Raw genomic sequence first — 15,479 nt, forward strand, 5'->3', positions numbered from 1 at the left:
AGTGAAGTGGCTAAGTTTGCAGATGACACTCAATTGTTCAGGGTGGTGAGAACCAGAGAGGGTTGTGAGGCACTCCAAAGGGATCTGTCAAGGCTGGGCGAGTGGGTGTCAACGTGGCAAATGAGGTTCAACATGGCCAAGTGCAAAGTAATGCACATTGGGGGCAAAAATCGTAACTATAAATACAAGTTGTTGGGGTGTGAACTGGCGGAGACTGACCAAGAGAGAGACCTTGGGGTCGTGGTAGATAATTCACTGAAAATGTCAAGACAGTGTGAGACTGCAATTAAAAAGGCCAATGCTATGCTGGGAATAATTAAGAAGGGTATTGAAAACAAATCAGCCAGTATCATAATGCCCCTGTATAAATCGATGGTGCGGCCTCATTTGGAATACCTCATTTGGAATGCAATTCTGGTCACTGCACCTCAAAAAGGATATTATAGCATTGGTAAAAGTGCAGAAAAGGGCTACTAGAATGATTCAAGGGTTGGAATGCTTTATGAAGAAAGGGTAAAATGCTTAGGGCTCTTTAGTTTGGAGAAACGTTGACTGAGGGGTGACATGATAGAGGTTTACAAGATTATGCGTGGGATAGAGAAGGTGGAGAAAGAAGTACTTTTCTCCCTTTCTCACAATACAAGAACTCGTGGACATTCAATTAAATTGCTGAGCAGTCGGGTTAGAACTGATAAAAGGAAGTACTTCTTCACCCAAAGGGTGATTAACATGTGGAATTCACTGCCACAGGAGGTGGTGATGGTTGCCAGCATAGCCAGCTTCAAGAGGGGATTGGATAAACATATGGAGCAGAGGTCCATCAGTGGCTATTAGTCATAGCATATTGATGGAACTCTCTTTCTGCAGTAGTGATGCTCTGTATTCTTGGTGCTTGGGCGGGGGGCACAGTGGGAGGGTTTCTAGTGTCTTGGCCTCACTGTTGGACCTCCTGATCGTGCCTGGTTTTTTGGCCACTGTGTGACACAGAGTGTTGGACTGGATGGGCCATTAGCCTGATCCAGCATGGCTTCTCTTATGTTTTTCTGTTCTGCCCTGCGGTGTATAATAGTGCCTATGCCTTAAGGCCATGTTGTCTCCTTTCAGAGACTGTTTGAATTGTAACTTGTCAGTTAGAGGGGCTGGGTGAGAAATAATTTGTATTGCTCTCTGCAGGCTTTTTGCTGGTTCTTTTGCCGAGCTAACTAACAGCCCATGCAGGGTATATAGATCTGGCTCTTCCCCACAAACCTCTATGCTTCTGTTAGCTATCTATCAATAAAGTCAACCTCTTTTGAAACCAAGAAGTGTGCTGAGTTGAAGATAGTCACAAAGCTGATATACCAATTACTGCTTCAGAGCAGGGTCTGTGGAAGCTGACTGGGGATTTCAGGCCAGTCGCAGATTTACAGCCTAACCTAACTCACAGTGTTGTGCAGATCAAAAGGGGGAGAGGAGAATTATGTAAGTTGCTTTAGTCCCCACTGCAGAGAAAGACTGCACTTTTCCTTGGTAGAGGCTGCAGGGAAAGCAGAGGAGATGGAAAGCTAAAGTCAGATCAATTTCCCTACAGAAAATGGCTGCCTTGAGGCACACACTATGGTATACCATAACACAACCGTGCCAGGCCAAAAAGATTAGCTCATGCTAATGCTAAATGCTACAAGACTGAATATGTCAGGAAAAGGCAGCAACAATGCATTGCAAACAAAAGGAATACTGAGCTTCAGCATCTTTGTGACCATCGTCATGTGCCCCCCACACCCCCAATAATTATTCTTCCTTCTCTCTATTCTGGGCCTTTTTCAGGGCTCTGAGCCACCATAGATATGGGGGCCACACATTCTGAAACATACATATTTTTAAAAATCCGTCATGAAATTTCACTGATTTCAATTAATTAATTTACAATATTGCTATGTTGTCTTTTCAGAGTCCTGTTTGAGGTGGCTCACGGTTAAAATAATATAACAAAATCTGTTTATTTAGAATATTTCTATTCTGCTTCTATAACAGGGGTGGCCAAACTTGCTTAATGTAAGAGTCACATAGAATAAACATCAGCCACAAGACATGAGCAAAAATTACATGCCTTTATTAAACTTTTAATATTTTCTTTGCACAGAAAGGCAAAATATATATGTATGCACGATACAACACAACCATGCTAGAAGGAGGCCTTTTTTAACAAAAGCTGGGAATAACAGTCCCAGTAAGACCAGCATAGAGAAAGGTTAGGGAATTATTTTTTTGCACCAGTGGGAGAAGGAAACACACATGTACCATATAAATCACTGACCACTGTTTGCATCCTTATGCATCTCTCTTTGCATTGACGCCAAGGTTAGTATATTTAGCTCCTACAAAAGCTATTAAACCAAGGGGGAACCCTGTGCTGCCCTCTTTAATTTTGTCCTTCCTTCCAGTGACTCCCTAGGCTTTTGCACTCTTTCCTGTGCTAGGTCTCCAGGCAACCTCTGCAGCGGAGAACCTATTTCCCCCTTTACTTGCCTATTCCCCCCTCCTTCCCACTTCACAAATGCTGGAAATAGGGTCAGCACTCAGAGGCTGACTGGGGTTCTAATGCTAAGCATTAAGTTCCTGCATTAAGTTCCTCCTTGATCTCCAGGAGCCACACAATATGTGTGAAAGAGCTCCCGAGCTGCAGTTTGGCTACCCCAGCTCTATAACATGTTCACTGAGTTTCTGATCTGGATAGGGAAATTTAACATAAGAACATAAGAGAAGCTGTTTTGGATCACGCCAGTGGCCCATCCAGTCCAACACTGTGTCACACAGTGGCCCAAAACCAGGTGTCATCAAGAGGTCCACCAATGGGCCAGAACTCCAAAAGCCCTCCAACTGGTGCCTTGCAAGCACCAAGAAGACAGAACATCACTGCCCCAGACAGAGTTTTCCATTTGTACCTTGTGGTTAATAGCTACTGATGGACCTGTGTTCCATACATTTACCTACTCCCCTCTTGAAGCTGTCTATGCTTGTAGTCTCCACCAACGCTTGTGGCAATGAATTCCACGTGTCAATTGCTCTTTGGGTGAAGACAGCTGTTCTAAACCTACTTCTAATTAACTTTGTGGAGTGCCCATGAGTTCTTGTATTATGAGAAAGGGAGAAAAGTACTTTAAATTGAATTGGTCACCATTTTGATAAGATACTCCTCTTTGTGGATTGCTTGGAGGATTTTCAGTGGAAGCCCAGTTAAGACCTACTGATATATAAATCCCACAAAAACCAATTAGACTTGTTTCCAAGTGAACGTGGTTAAGATCAGGACTGTGCTAAAAGACTGGACTAACGTTTCTTGTACTGTATGACCTACTGAACAAAGTCTGAATCCAGTGGCACCTTAAAGACCCACAACATTTTATTCTGGGTATAAGCTTTTGGGCGCACCAAGAAAGACTGTGGCTGCTACACAGAGGAAGGCTCTGGATGAAGTTCCTCTGGACAGCTAACAACAGGGCATAGAGGCTGATGCTTTCCTCTCATGTTGCCTCTGTCCTAGCTCTGGAATTCAGAGGTTTAGGGCCTCTGGAAGTTCCCCTCAGTCACTATGGCTAGTAGCCATTGATAGACTTATCCTCCATAAATCTATCTAATCCTCTTTTAAAGCAGTTTATTCCTGTGGCCATCACTTTATCCTCTAGCAGTGAATTCCACATTTTAATCACTCTCAGTGTCCATCCTGAAGCTACTGTCCATCAGCTTCATTGGATGCCCTTGAATTGAGAGAGGGAGAAATTTTTGTCCTACTCTCTCGAACCTATGCATAATTTTATAAACGTCTATCATGTGTCCTCCCCTCCCCAAGTCAACTCTTTTTCAGCCTTTCCTCATAGGGAAGTTGCTCCAGGCCCCTAGTCATCTTGGTTGCCTTCCTCTTTACTTTTTCCAGCTCTGCAATGTCCTTTTGGAGATTTGGTGACCAGAACTGTACACAGTATTCCAAAGGCCATACCACAGATCTGTACAGGGGCATAGGGTTGCCAATCTGCAGGTCGGGGCTGGAGATCTCCTGGTTTTACAACCCATCTCCAGGTGATAAGAGCTCAGTTAATCTGGATAAAAACGGCCGCTTTGGATGGCGGACTCTACGGCATGATGTCCTCCCTGATGTCCCTCCTCTCCCCAAACTCTACCATGCGCAGGCTCCACTCCTAAAACCTCCAGGCATTTCCCAACCTAGAGCTGGCAGCCTTTGCCATTTTATTCTCAGTCCCTTCCTCATGATCACCAACATAAAGTTTGCCTTTTTCACAGCTGTAGCACACTGGATTGACCGATCCACGACGACCTCAAGATCTTTCCCCCTATTCCCAAGCCTGTAGCCACAGGGGGGCCTGCCGGGGCACTGCCCCCTGACTTCCAGGCATGGCCCCCTGACTTTCAGTGGACAGCCTGCTCTCTCCCCCTTTTTTTTTGCCATAGCCAAGCCATCAAAGCACCATCAGTGGCAGCTGTAGCTGGGAGACCTGAGCAGGGCATAGGGCACTGCAGCAGGTGGAAAAAAGGGAGGCAGAGTAGTGGAAAGTGGAGGAAGCTGTATGGAATGAGCTGGGGTGGGGGGACAGATGGAGCTGCTGGCTGCAAAGTGTTGGGGTGGGGGAGAAGAAGATGGAAGGAAAAACCCCTTGGTTGCGTGCAAGGTGCGGTCTCAACTCCAGTGTTGTGAGGTTGACTGCTTTGACTTGGCCACTTTCAAAACCTCCAGCTTTTGTCCCCACCCCAGAAAGCTTTTGAGAAGCAGCAAGCCCTGCAGTGGATGGGAAAGAGTGCCTCCTGACTTTTTCAAAAGCCCCCCTACTTTTCAAATCCTGGCTACGGCCCTGCCTATTCCCCTCCTATGATGGGTCTCTACTTCTATGAAGACTCTTGCAATAGCAGGATTCCAAGTCCAAATTTGGAAATACCTGGAGATTAAGGGGGGGGGGGAGTTAGGGAAGGCAGGGACCTCAGCAGGGGCACGGGGAGGGGCGCCATAGAGTTCACCTTCCAAAACAACCATTTTCTCTGGGGCAGGTGGTCTTTGAAATCTGGAGAACAACTGTCATTTTAGGAGATCATTAGGGCCCAGCTGGAGTTTGGTAACCCGGCTTAGGACAACCCATGCCCATTCCCTAGTTTTTGGGTTCGGGTAGGGTTGCCAAGTCCAATTCAAGAAATATCTGGGGACTTTAGGGGAGGAGCCAGGAGACTTTGGGGATGGAGCCAGGAGCAAGGGTGCGATGAGCATAATTGAACTCCAAAGGGAATTCTGGCCGTCACATTTAAAGGGACGGCGCACCTTTGAAATGCCTTCCTTCCACTGGAAATAATGAAGGATAGGGGCACCTTCTTTTGGAGCTCATAGAATTGGACCCCCTGGTCCAATCTTTTTGAAACTTGGGGGGGGGGGTATTTGGGGAGAGGCACTGGATGCTATACTGAAAATTTGGTGCCTCTATCCCAAAAAACAGCCCCCCCTCCCGAGCCCCAGATACCCGCAGATCAATTCTCCATTATTCCCTATGGGAATAAATCTCCATAGGGAATAACAGAGTTCCCAGCAGACATTTCCCTCCCCTCCCCTCCCCCCGCTTTCTGATGACCCTGAAGCGGGGGGGGGGACCTCCAAACCGGGGGATCCCCTGCCCCCACCTGGGGATTGGCAACCCTAGGTTCGGGCCTTAACGTCAGGCCTGCGTGCGGCCGAGTCGCCTCTCGAGAGCCGATGGGGGCGCCACCGTGCCGGCCTTCTCCAGTGAGGGGCAGGCTCGGGCCTCTCGGCCGGCCCGCCCCTTTCCTTTCAGCTGAGGCCGCGGCGCTGGAGAAAGGAGTGCGGCCATCATGGAGCAGCAGAGCAGGCTGCAGCCTCCTCCTCCTCCTCCTCCCCCGGTCGCAGCCATCGAGTTCCCCGAGGAGGACGAGGAGACGGAGCCGCGATACGACGGTGGGTTTGTTGGTAGAGAGGGGGAGAAAAGCGCGGGAAAGGTTAATCTCCCTTTTTTTTGTGCGCCTGTGGTAAATTATGAGGGGGAGGCATGGAGGAAACGCTTGCTTTAAAGGGGGAGGGATGAGAGGCATGCGTGCACGCAGAAGCCAGGCACATAAGACCCTTGTTTAGGAACAAATCCTATTGCAGGGGTAGCTCTCCAGGTTTTTTTTTTTTTTTGCCTACAACTCCCATCAGCCCCAGCCGTTGGCCATGTTGGCCGGGGCTGATGGGAGTTGTAGGCAAAAAAACAACACCATCTGGAGCGCTACCGTTGGCCACCCCTGTATTGATTGCAAAAAGGAAAAGAAAAAAGGAATATACCTGCTCAGGATAACTTCTTGCGGTGAAGGGTGGAAGCAATTCGGTTTGGGGCTGCTCAGGAGAAACACCTGAGCAGTGTGCGCGGTTGTAATGGTTAGTGTGGCAGACTTGGAGCTGGGAGACATGATGAGTTTCAATGTGCCCTGGGTGAATTTGGGTCCAGTCACACGCTCCTTAGCTCAGCCGACCTCACAGGCTTGTTGTTGGAAGGGTAAAGAGGAGGAGGAGGAGACAATGATGCTGGAAGTCAGTAAGGCTCAATTTGAGTCTTGGGTTTTCTGCATTCATTCTTGCCTTCCTATTACAATCCAGATTAAGGTTTCATGTCAGCATAATAACATGCCAGGTTAGTTTTAGTTATATCAGAAAATTAATGATATGAAATGATAGCGTTATATAATAGCGTATGTTTTCTTGTATTTGCTGTCTTGAGTATGCTGCTCAGAAAGTTTCGCATTCGTTTGTACTATTTCCCCCTCTTTCCTCAACACTTAACTCTTAACATCTCCTTATCCAGATGATTCCACCCAAAATGTTACATTCATCTAACTTATTGAAACTAGTGCCGAAGAGATAAGGGGCTGATTCTGTGTGTGTAAATTTGCAGTGTAAATTTGATGTGAAGAAGAGGCATGTTTCCACATGCAAAAAGGCTTTTGCAGAGGAGCATTCTCCCTATGCCAGTTTCTAGATACAGTCTGAAGTGTTATCAGCTCAATAAATGCTTTGCCATTTGATTGCTTATATAAACTGGCTCCTACAGGTAAGGAGTCTCCAGACAGCTTGGTCTCTAGCACACAGAATTGGCAGGGATTATGCAAGCAGAGCAATCTGCCAGTCATAATATGCAGGGATCGACTGGATTAAACTGGATTTGAATCCCTTTTGTTGGGTGTTCATCGCTATTTGTTTGGATTAAACAGCAGATTCTGCTGGTAGATTGTGCACTGCTATGTCACTTTCTTATTTCATGGTTCCCCTTTTCAGAACGTTGCTCTCACAAACCAGGTAAGAATTTACAAAGCTAAGACTGCTTTACCATCTGAGTGCTCAACTGAACCATGCGCTTGTTAGTTCTTCACCTTGAGATGGCTAGGGGGCAGTTTCATCACTTTCCCTCCACTCAGGCTTGTGACTTTTTCTTTCTGTACTAGATAATTTATTGCCCTTTTCACTGAACCTTTCCAGATGTGTTCTTTAACATGCCAACATCATTCTAGTTTTAAAACAGTCTTGTTACACTAATGCAAAACTAGTAAAATCTATAGAGCGGGGCAGACAATCCCAACATGTGTGTCAATAACAGCACACCAGAACATTTTTCTTGATGCCTTAAGGCCAGATCTTTGCCCAGGCAACCAAGGCCGTGGCAGCAATGCAGGTTCCAGTGGTGTGGGAAAGGGAACACTGTCATCTTCACAAATAGATGCTTGGGCCAGCATATACCCAAAGAAAGACAGCAATTATCTCATGTGCTTCTCTTCACCCATGTAGTGTAACAGTGTAAGAGGTTTTTTTTTTTAATTTATAAAATTATTCTGTCCTTAACATAAAATTTTCTCAAGGTAGCTGAGTACCATACCAATGAACATAAATTAAAAATCAGAATCACTAAGATGCCCTCCAGTGCCACATACAACAACAGGAGGTTTAAACATTAAAGTATAAAATGCAAAACTTAGTAAAAACCAAAACAGCCACACACATCCTATTTTCAACCCTTTCAAAATATGATAGACCCATATAATTTAGTAGCAGATGTTATAAGCAAGCCAAGTCAAATGCCAGTTTAAAAATAATAGGTTTCTTCCATAAGAAAAAGTGTTGGTGGTTCTATAATTCCCCAAAAAAGCTTTTAATGTTTCGCTTTTCTGTTTCAGAATCTGATTTGCCAACAGAGTTCCAGATGGTGAACAATTCTAAAAAGTTCCTGAATTTCACATCCTCTGTCGCCAACCAGCTCCTGCTTGTTTCTGTGCTAGAACATCTTTGCCATGTGTATGCACAAGACCCCACACATTCAAGGCGTTTATTTCAATGTCAGTAAGCATGCAACTTGATTGTGATGTGATGTGGGTGAGGGGATTTGGGTGGCTGCCAGTTCCCAAAGTGTGACAGCTGAAGAGTAACTGTGAGATAAATTGATTATTTGTCCCTCTGGTGTTGTGGGAATGAGTTCCTGCCATGGTGTTTTCTGTTTTGTAATTTGCCGTTATTCTGTCTGTACCTTGCATCTTGTGGTCAACTATGCTGAATGGAAGGCAGACACCAAAATCTGTAATCTTGAGTCTTGTAGCTGCTTTGCTTATTACATCGCCAAGGTGATCAGTGCTGCAGCCTCCTGAAAGAACCTTCTCTCCAACTCCCACGGCCTTGGAAAATGTGGAAATGCTTACCTTAAAATCTTACTTGGTGGGAATAGGTTTGCATATAATACAGGTGGGAGAAAAGTAGTGCCAGAATGTAACTGTTTGCTTGCACTATAATTGCCCCCATGCAGGGCTTTTTTTGATCAGAAATGCAGTTCTGGCTGGCTTGGTGTCAGGGGTGTGGTTTGATATGCAAATGAGTTCCTTCTGGCCTTTTTTTTTGCCCCGATGTAACCATTAACCCTCAGTTCTAGCAAGACACTGTCATGCTACATTTGATGCTTGCTTTTCCAGTTCTAATAAACTTTATCTATGCTTTCATCAGAGGTTTGACTGGCACCCACACACCTGGCAGATCTGTTCAACCTCTGATATGCTGCTGTGGGAATGACTCCTTCTAATAGGGCATGCATGTGTAATACATCTAAGCCTAGTTTATATAGCTGTGGACTGTAATTTAGGATTTACTAAGAGCCAGCATGGGTTTCTCAGGAACAAGTCATGTCAGATTAATGTGATCTCCTTTTGTGAGAAAGTTACTACCTTGATGGATCCTGGGAATGCTATAGACATAGTTTATTTTGATTTCACTAAGGCTTTTGATAAGGTTCCACATTCTTGACAAATTGGTAAAATATGGTTTGGATCCTGTTACTGTTAGGTGGATCTGTAACTGGTTGACAGATCACATCCAAAGAGTGCTTGTGAGATGAGTGACAAGTGGAGTGCCTCAAGGATCTGTCCTGGAGCCTTTTTTGTTCAACATTTTTATTAATGATTTGGATGAAGGAATAGAGGGAATGCTTATTAAATTTGCAGATCATACTAAATTGGAAGGGGTAACAAAATACAGTAGGAGACAGGATGATCTTGGCAGGCTAAAATAAAATGGATTTTAACAGGGATAAATGTAATGTTCTGCATCTAGGTAGGAAAAATCAACTGCATAATTATAAGATGGGGGAGACTTGTCTTGGCAGTAATATGTGCAAAAAGGATCTAGGGGTCTTAGTGGACCGTACACTGAACATGAGTCAGTAGTGTAGGCAAATTCAGTTTGGGGCTGTATCAATAGAAGTATAGTGTCCAAATCCAGCAAAGTGTTGGTACTGCTTTGCTCTGGTTAGACCTCACCTACAGTATTGTGTTCAGTTTTGGGCACCACAATTTAAGAAGGATATTAGACAAGCTGGAATAGGAGGACAACAAGGACAGTGAGGGGTCTGGAGACCAAGTCCCATGAGGAAAGGTTGAAGGAGCTGGGTATGTTTAGCCTGGAGAGGAGACAACTGAGAGATGATACAATCACCATCTTTTTTTTTTTTTTTTTTTGAGCAGGAATGCAAAGAAACACAGTTTCAGCTGGCTTGGCACCAGGGGGTGTAACCTAATATGCAAATGAGTTCCTGCTGGGTTAAAAACAAACCAACAACCAATGATGGGGTCAGGGGGTGTGGTCAAATGTGCAAATGAGTTCCTGCTGGGCTTTTTCTACCACAAAAGCTCTGACCATCTTCAAGTACTTGAAGGGCTGTCATATACAGGAGGGTGCGGAATTGTTTTCTATTGCCGCAGAAGGGTGGACCAGAACTGACAGGTTGAAGTTAAAAGAATTTTCGACTAAACATGGGAAGAACTTTAGAAAGAATTGACAGAGTGATTCCTCTGTGGAACAGACTTCCTGGGGGGGGGGGTGGGCTCTCCCTTGGAGGTTTTTAAGCAGTGGCTAGATAGCCATCTGACGGCAATGCTGATTCCTTGAATTAGATCATGAGGAGGGCTGGAAGGGTTGTATCAATGCTTGGTTCTTGTGGCCCTTTCTTACACACCTAGGGAAATGCTGATTGCCTCTTTGGGGTCAGTCAACAATTGTTTGCTGTTTGTCAAGGGATTCTGGAGGTTTTTGCCATCTTCTGGGCATGAAGATGTATGTCTGTGGGGGAGGTATTTGTGAAGTTCCTGCATTGTGCCAGGGTTGTACTAGAAACTAGATGACCCTGGAGGTCTCTTTCAACTCTATGATTTTTGACATAATCCATGAAGTGCCCAATGCAGGAAAAAATAAGACCATTTTTATCTTCCTGTGCCTGACTCCGCAGGTCTCAAGGAAGCACTAAGCAGGTGATGACTGGATGAGTTGTTGTCCAGTAGGCTTGAATAAGTCTTCAACCCTGTGACTGATTTTCTTCCCAAATCAATTGTAGTTGAAACAGAAGAAGAGTCCAATGCAGGCAAAAATAAGACAATCTTTATCTTCCCTTGTCTGACTTTGTGGCTTGCCAGGAAGCTAATACTAATATAAGAGCTCATGGCTGTCCAGTCACTGCAGGAGATATTTTGAAATGATAAATGCTGCTGTGTTTACTGCACACAACATTTGACAAATGGCTACTGTTGATACATCCGTACTCCGCTATGCTTCAAGAAGCAAGACAATATCGTATATATCGAGGGTAGCCAAACTGCTACTCAAAAGCCACATGTGGCTCTTTCATACATATTGTGTGGCTCTTGAAGCCCCCACCACCCTGGCTTGGGGAAGGCAATTCTCTCTTTAGATGACTTTAGATGACTTTTAAAGTTAAAGTTAAAGTTGCTTTCTTTCCACCTCTCCCTCCCCATCTATTTTCCTCCCCCCCTTCCTCCGCTCTGACATTTATTCTATGTGGCTCTTACGTTAAGCAAGTTTGGGCACCCCTGTTATAGATCACAGGTTCCTACCTGCCTCACAGTGGCTGGTTCTGCTGTTTATATCTGGGCCAGTAAATGTGCCCTAACTGCTTCTTTTCAAGGGAGCTAAACTATGTGGCAAGAAGCAGAATAAGTAGTAACTAACTGCTTTGAAACTATTAACCTGCTTGAAGTCTTCTAGAATCTTCCTCAGAGTTCTGTTTTTGCTTGTTAAGTATGCATATATATTTTAAAATAAACAGACAAATCCCAGACCAAACAGAAAGCTTAACTATATTTAATTTTGATTGAAAGAAGACAGACCTTGGTTAAAGGCCAGAGCCCTAACCCATTTCCTAGGGCACATATTTTTGTTATGTTTCCAGGTTTGTCAATTGCTTTCTCTACCTACATTGACGGATGAGGCAATGAATGAAAAGTAAAAACTGTTGAATTGTACCTAAAAGGCCAGTAAAATCTTGACTCCAAAACAACATGGATTTATATGTGAGATATATAAAAACACACACAACACATGTTTTTGTGCCCCCCCCCCCAGAACACAAAAAATTAGAGGGCGTAATTTTCTCCCTAACATCCTACTAGTCTGGTTAAGTATTTTAGATCTTTTCCGATTTTGTTGATTGGTATAATATTTTGTCCTGTCATTTGTGGGGGTGAAGTTGGAGTGCATTATGCCCTTATATCTGGATGGCTTAGGCTAGGCTGATTTTCACATCTCAGAAGCCAAGCAGGTTCAGCCCCGACTAGTACTTGGAAGGGGGGGGGACTACAAAGGAAGCCCAAGTTTATCTCTTTTGTAAATGATATGAGGGGTTGCTGTAAACTGGCTGATAGTACAGGGGTGTCAGACTCATTTGCTAGCAGGGCCGGATCTGACATAACTGGGACTTTGTGGGGCCAAACCAAGTGTGTCCTAAAATGTAATGCCAGATAGCAGAGATATAGACTTTATAGAGGACACAGGCCAACACAATTAAATATATCAATTTTTAATGTAAAATACAAGCATGCTTAAAACTTGCAATATTTTGTTTAAAATGGAGAGGGGAGATAGTGGGATTTTGCAATGCAAAATAAAATATCAAGAAAAAGCACAAAGATCACAGCAGAAACTTTAAAAAATAAAATACTCTCCGCTTGGGAAAACATGAAATGGCAAGGCATTGCAAGCATCTCTTTGCCCCCTCCCCAGGTCTACTCAGGTTAGCAATGGCTTTCCAGTGTCATATCCCCCTTTGGCTGTGGGTTCCCAAATTGGGGTACTCACTAGGCACTAGTTCTCACTCCACTAAGAGGCAAAGCTGGCTCAAGGTGTCAACGCTTGGTTTGCAACCACACAACTCCAGGAAGCTTTTGGCTGACCATAGGAACACTGGGAAGTTCCTCTCCATTGAAACATGTAGACAGATTTGCAAGGAAAACGTGGAGTTGGATTTTCTGTTCACCTCTGCTCTGCCCAGAAGCCAGAATGGGAAATCCATTCCGCATTTTCTTTGCAGCTTTGCTTTCAGCTTTATCCTCTACAAAGAGAAGGCAGAAGGAGCTGGGGATGTTGTTGCTGTAGCAGCCTTCGGAGCTTCACAGGGTGAGGACAGGAGAGGGGGACGATTGAGAAGAGAGCCCTGCGGGCCTGATTGAAGGGTCTGCATGTTTGATACCCCTGACATAGATGTTACTGCCAGTATGTTTTTACATGATAGGGATTTTACCAAATGTACAGCATTAAAAAAAACTTTTACTGAATTTACAATGCGTTTTATATCCTTGTTCAATAACAGCTTGGTTCTGATCTCATGCAAAGCCATGGTTACAACTAACTTTGGGTTAGCCCAATCATCCTAACCTGTGGGTTAGCTAGAATGTGTCAAGACAGGATGTGAAACCATGGTTTTAAGTTGATTTCTTAACCATTGTAAAAATCTTGATTTTACACAATGTATGAATATGGGTATTCCAGCTTGTTTCCTGGCACTCTTTGCAGTGGAGGATAGGACACCAACAAGACCTCTCTGACGGGGAGGTTAGCACAAAAACAAAACCAGCATTTGTTGAGGCAAACCAGAATTTGAACATATTATCTGCAGCCCAGACTAACCATAATTGAGATAAACCATGGTTTCCTGCAAGGTCTGAACCAAACCAACGTGTTTGTGCAGCTTGGTGAAGTACATTGGATGAAGTGAGTGTGTGTGTCTGCCAAACTGGTTAAACGAAACCTCGGCTATTGTTAATGGTGTAGTGTGAATGCTGTCTAAAGTTCAGTTTAGAACATTTTTTTTCTTTCCCTCTTTCTGCTTTCATGCAGTACTGTGCAAGACATTTACTCAAATGGGCTTGCTTTCCTCTTTCGCCTCCTGTGATGAATTCAGCAGTTTGAGGTTGCAGCATAATCGGGCCATTACTCAGTTAATGAAGGCAGCTAATCAGCAAATACTCAATGGGGTAAGCTTCCTCATCCTCACTGTTTCCCTTTATATTTTGAATTTATATCTCATTTCGTCTCCCCTGAATGGGACTGGAGGTGGCTGACAACATAAAATGTTACTTTAGCTACAAAGTATAGGAAATGAGGAAGCATTGGGTGAAAACTTAAGAACTTGAAAGATGCACTGCTGGATCAGATCAGTGCTCCATTTAGTCACCTATTATATTCCGTACAGTGCTCAAGGTTCTTCATGATGCATATACAAATATTACCTTATCCATTTTGACTTGGTTCCACACATCTCATGTATAGTGGTTTGACTTCAGAGAAGCCTTGTTATAAATAAAGTAAGTACATGTAGAAGAGTTCTCCTTACCTCTGCCTCAGTACAAGTCTACAGTCTCCACAGAACAGAAAAAGATCTTCTGGATACATCTGTATGCAGTGGTTATCTGACGTTTATTGTATTCATCAGAATATATCAGAAACTTTTAGTTTGACAATAGTTACTGTATCAGTGAGGAATATAGTAGCCAAAATGCATTTTGGGTTTTGTTTTATGATACACTTTGACCAACTGAGGATGTGTTACATGGTGGTTACTCTGTATGAATTAGTTTAATGGGTTATCTGCCAAACTGCTTAAAGGAGAGCAATTTTTAATCTCTTGGTGGTCTGCTGCTGGTTATTTTATTGTGATTAGTGAAGAATAAAACTGCTTTGCAGTTTCATTTTTCATTTTTATATATTTTTGAGGCCTTGTGAATTAACCCTTTTGGTTCTTTGACCTGTTTCTTTTTTATTAGGTTCCCACCGCCTTTTTAAAAAAATTGTCAACCAACTGAATGACATAGAGGCCAAGGCCTTCTCTTGAGGTTGCCTTCTAGGACTAGTGTTCAGAGGTTTACTGCCTCTGGAGATTCCTTTTGGGTTACCATATGTGGTAGTCATTGATGGTAACCAAAACCCTCTGTGAATCTGTCTGATTCCTTTTTAAAGCTATCCCTGCTCAAGACCATCATTACATCAGCTGTCAGCCAGTCCCCTTGCCCCTCCATCCCTCCTATTACAGGGGACTGTGAAGCAATTTGCTGATGAATGCTTCTGTAGCCATCACTTCTCAAAAAACATTTCCTTTGTTTTCTTTATGGATTTCAGTTTGCTGTCACCTAGATAATGTATGCAAAACCCTCTGAGTCATTAGAAAAGGAAAGCTGTGTAAATATTAAAATGTCTTATGTAAAAGCAGTTAAAATGCTGATTTTTTTCCCTTTTCCACTGTGTCCTTACAGTTTTAGACCACCGATTTAGAGCTAAGATTAGAAGTTTTAACTTCATAAAATAAGAGAACAAATAGTAATTTGTTTGCTAACGTTTTGTACTTGTCAGAAATTAGACTTGCCAGTTTGTTTCATCAGGGGTTTTTATTATGTTTTATAGGAGTTTGGCAGCAGTGATCCCCAAACAAACAGGTATGAGAGCTGTGACAGATGCTTGAAAACTCTCTCTTCCCCTCTCTCTGTGTATATATGTATATGTGTATATACTAAAAGGTCTCTGTTTACAAATATAAATAGTAATCAGCATCAGACTTGGAGCCCAAAACATTTATTACAGAGAACTGACTGATTTAAAAACAGTGTCAAAAGCAGTTTCTTTGATCACTAGCATTAAGATT

The 15,479-nt window shown here is 43.6% G+C and overlaps 1 protein-coding gene across 1 annotated transcript in view; it reads left to right on the forward strand.

The window, feature by feature from the left end:
• Positions 1-5,713: 5,713 nt before the first annotated feature.
• Positions 5,714-15,479, forward strand: part of EIF2AK1 (eukaryotic translation initiation factor 2 alpha kinase 1) — a 41,070-nt gene continuing 31,304 nt past the window's right edge. Inside the window, exons 1-4 of the mRNA XM_060260944.1 lie at positions 5,714-5,947; positions 8,194-8,352; positions 13,682-13,818; positions 15,242-15,273. Coding sequence (XP_060116927.1) covers positions 5,845-5,947; positions 8,194-8,352; positions 13,682-13,818; positions 15,242-15,273 — 431 coding nt within the window. The 5' untranslated portion in view covers positions 5,714-5,844. The remainder of the gene's footprint in view (positions 5,948-8,193; positions 8,353-13,681; positions 13,819-15,241; positions 15,274-15,479) is intronic.

This window comes from Heteronotia binoei, chromosome 20, assembly GCF_032191835.1.
Source record: "Heteronotia binoei isolate CCM8104 ecotype False Entrance Well chromosome 20, APGP_CSIRO_Hbin_v1, whole genome shotgun sequence".
NCBI lineage: Eukaryota > Metazoa > Chordata > Lepidosauria > Squamata > Gekkonidae > Heteronotia > Heteronotia binoei.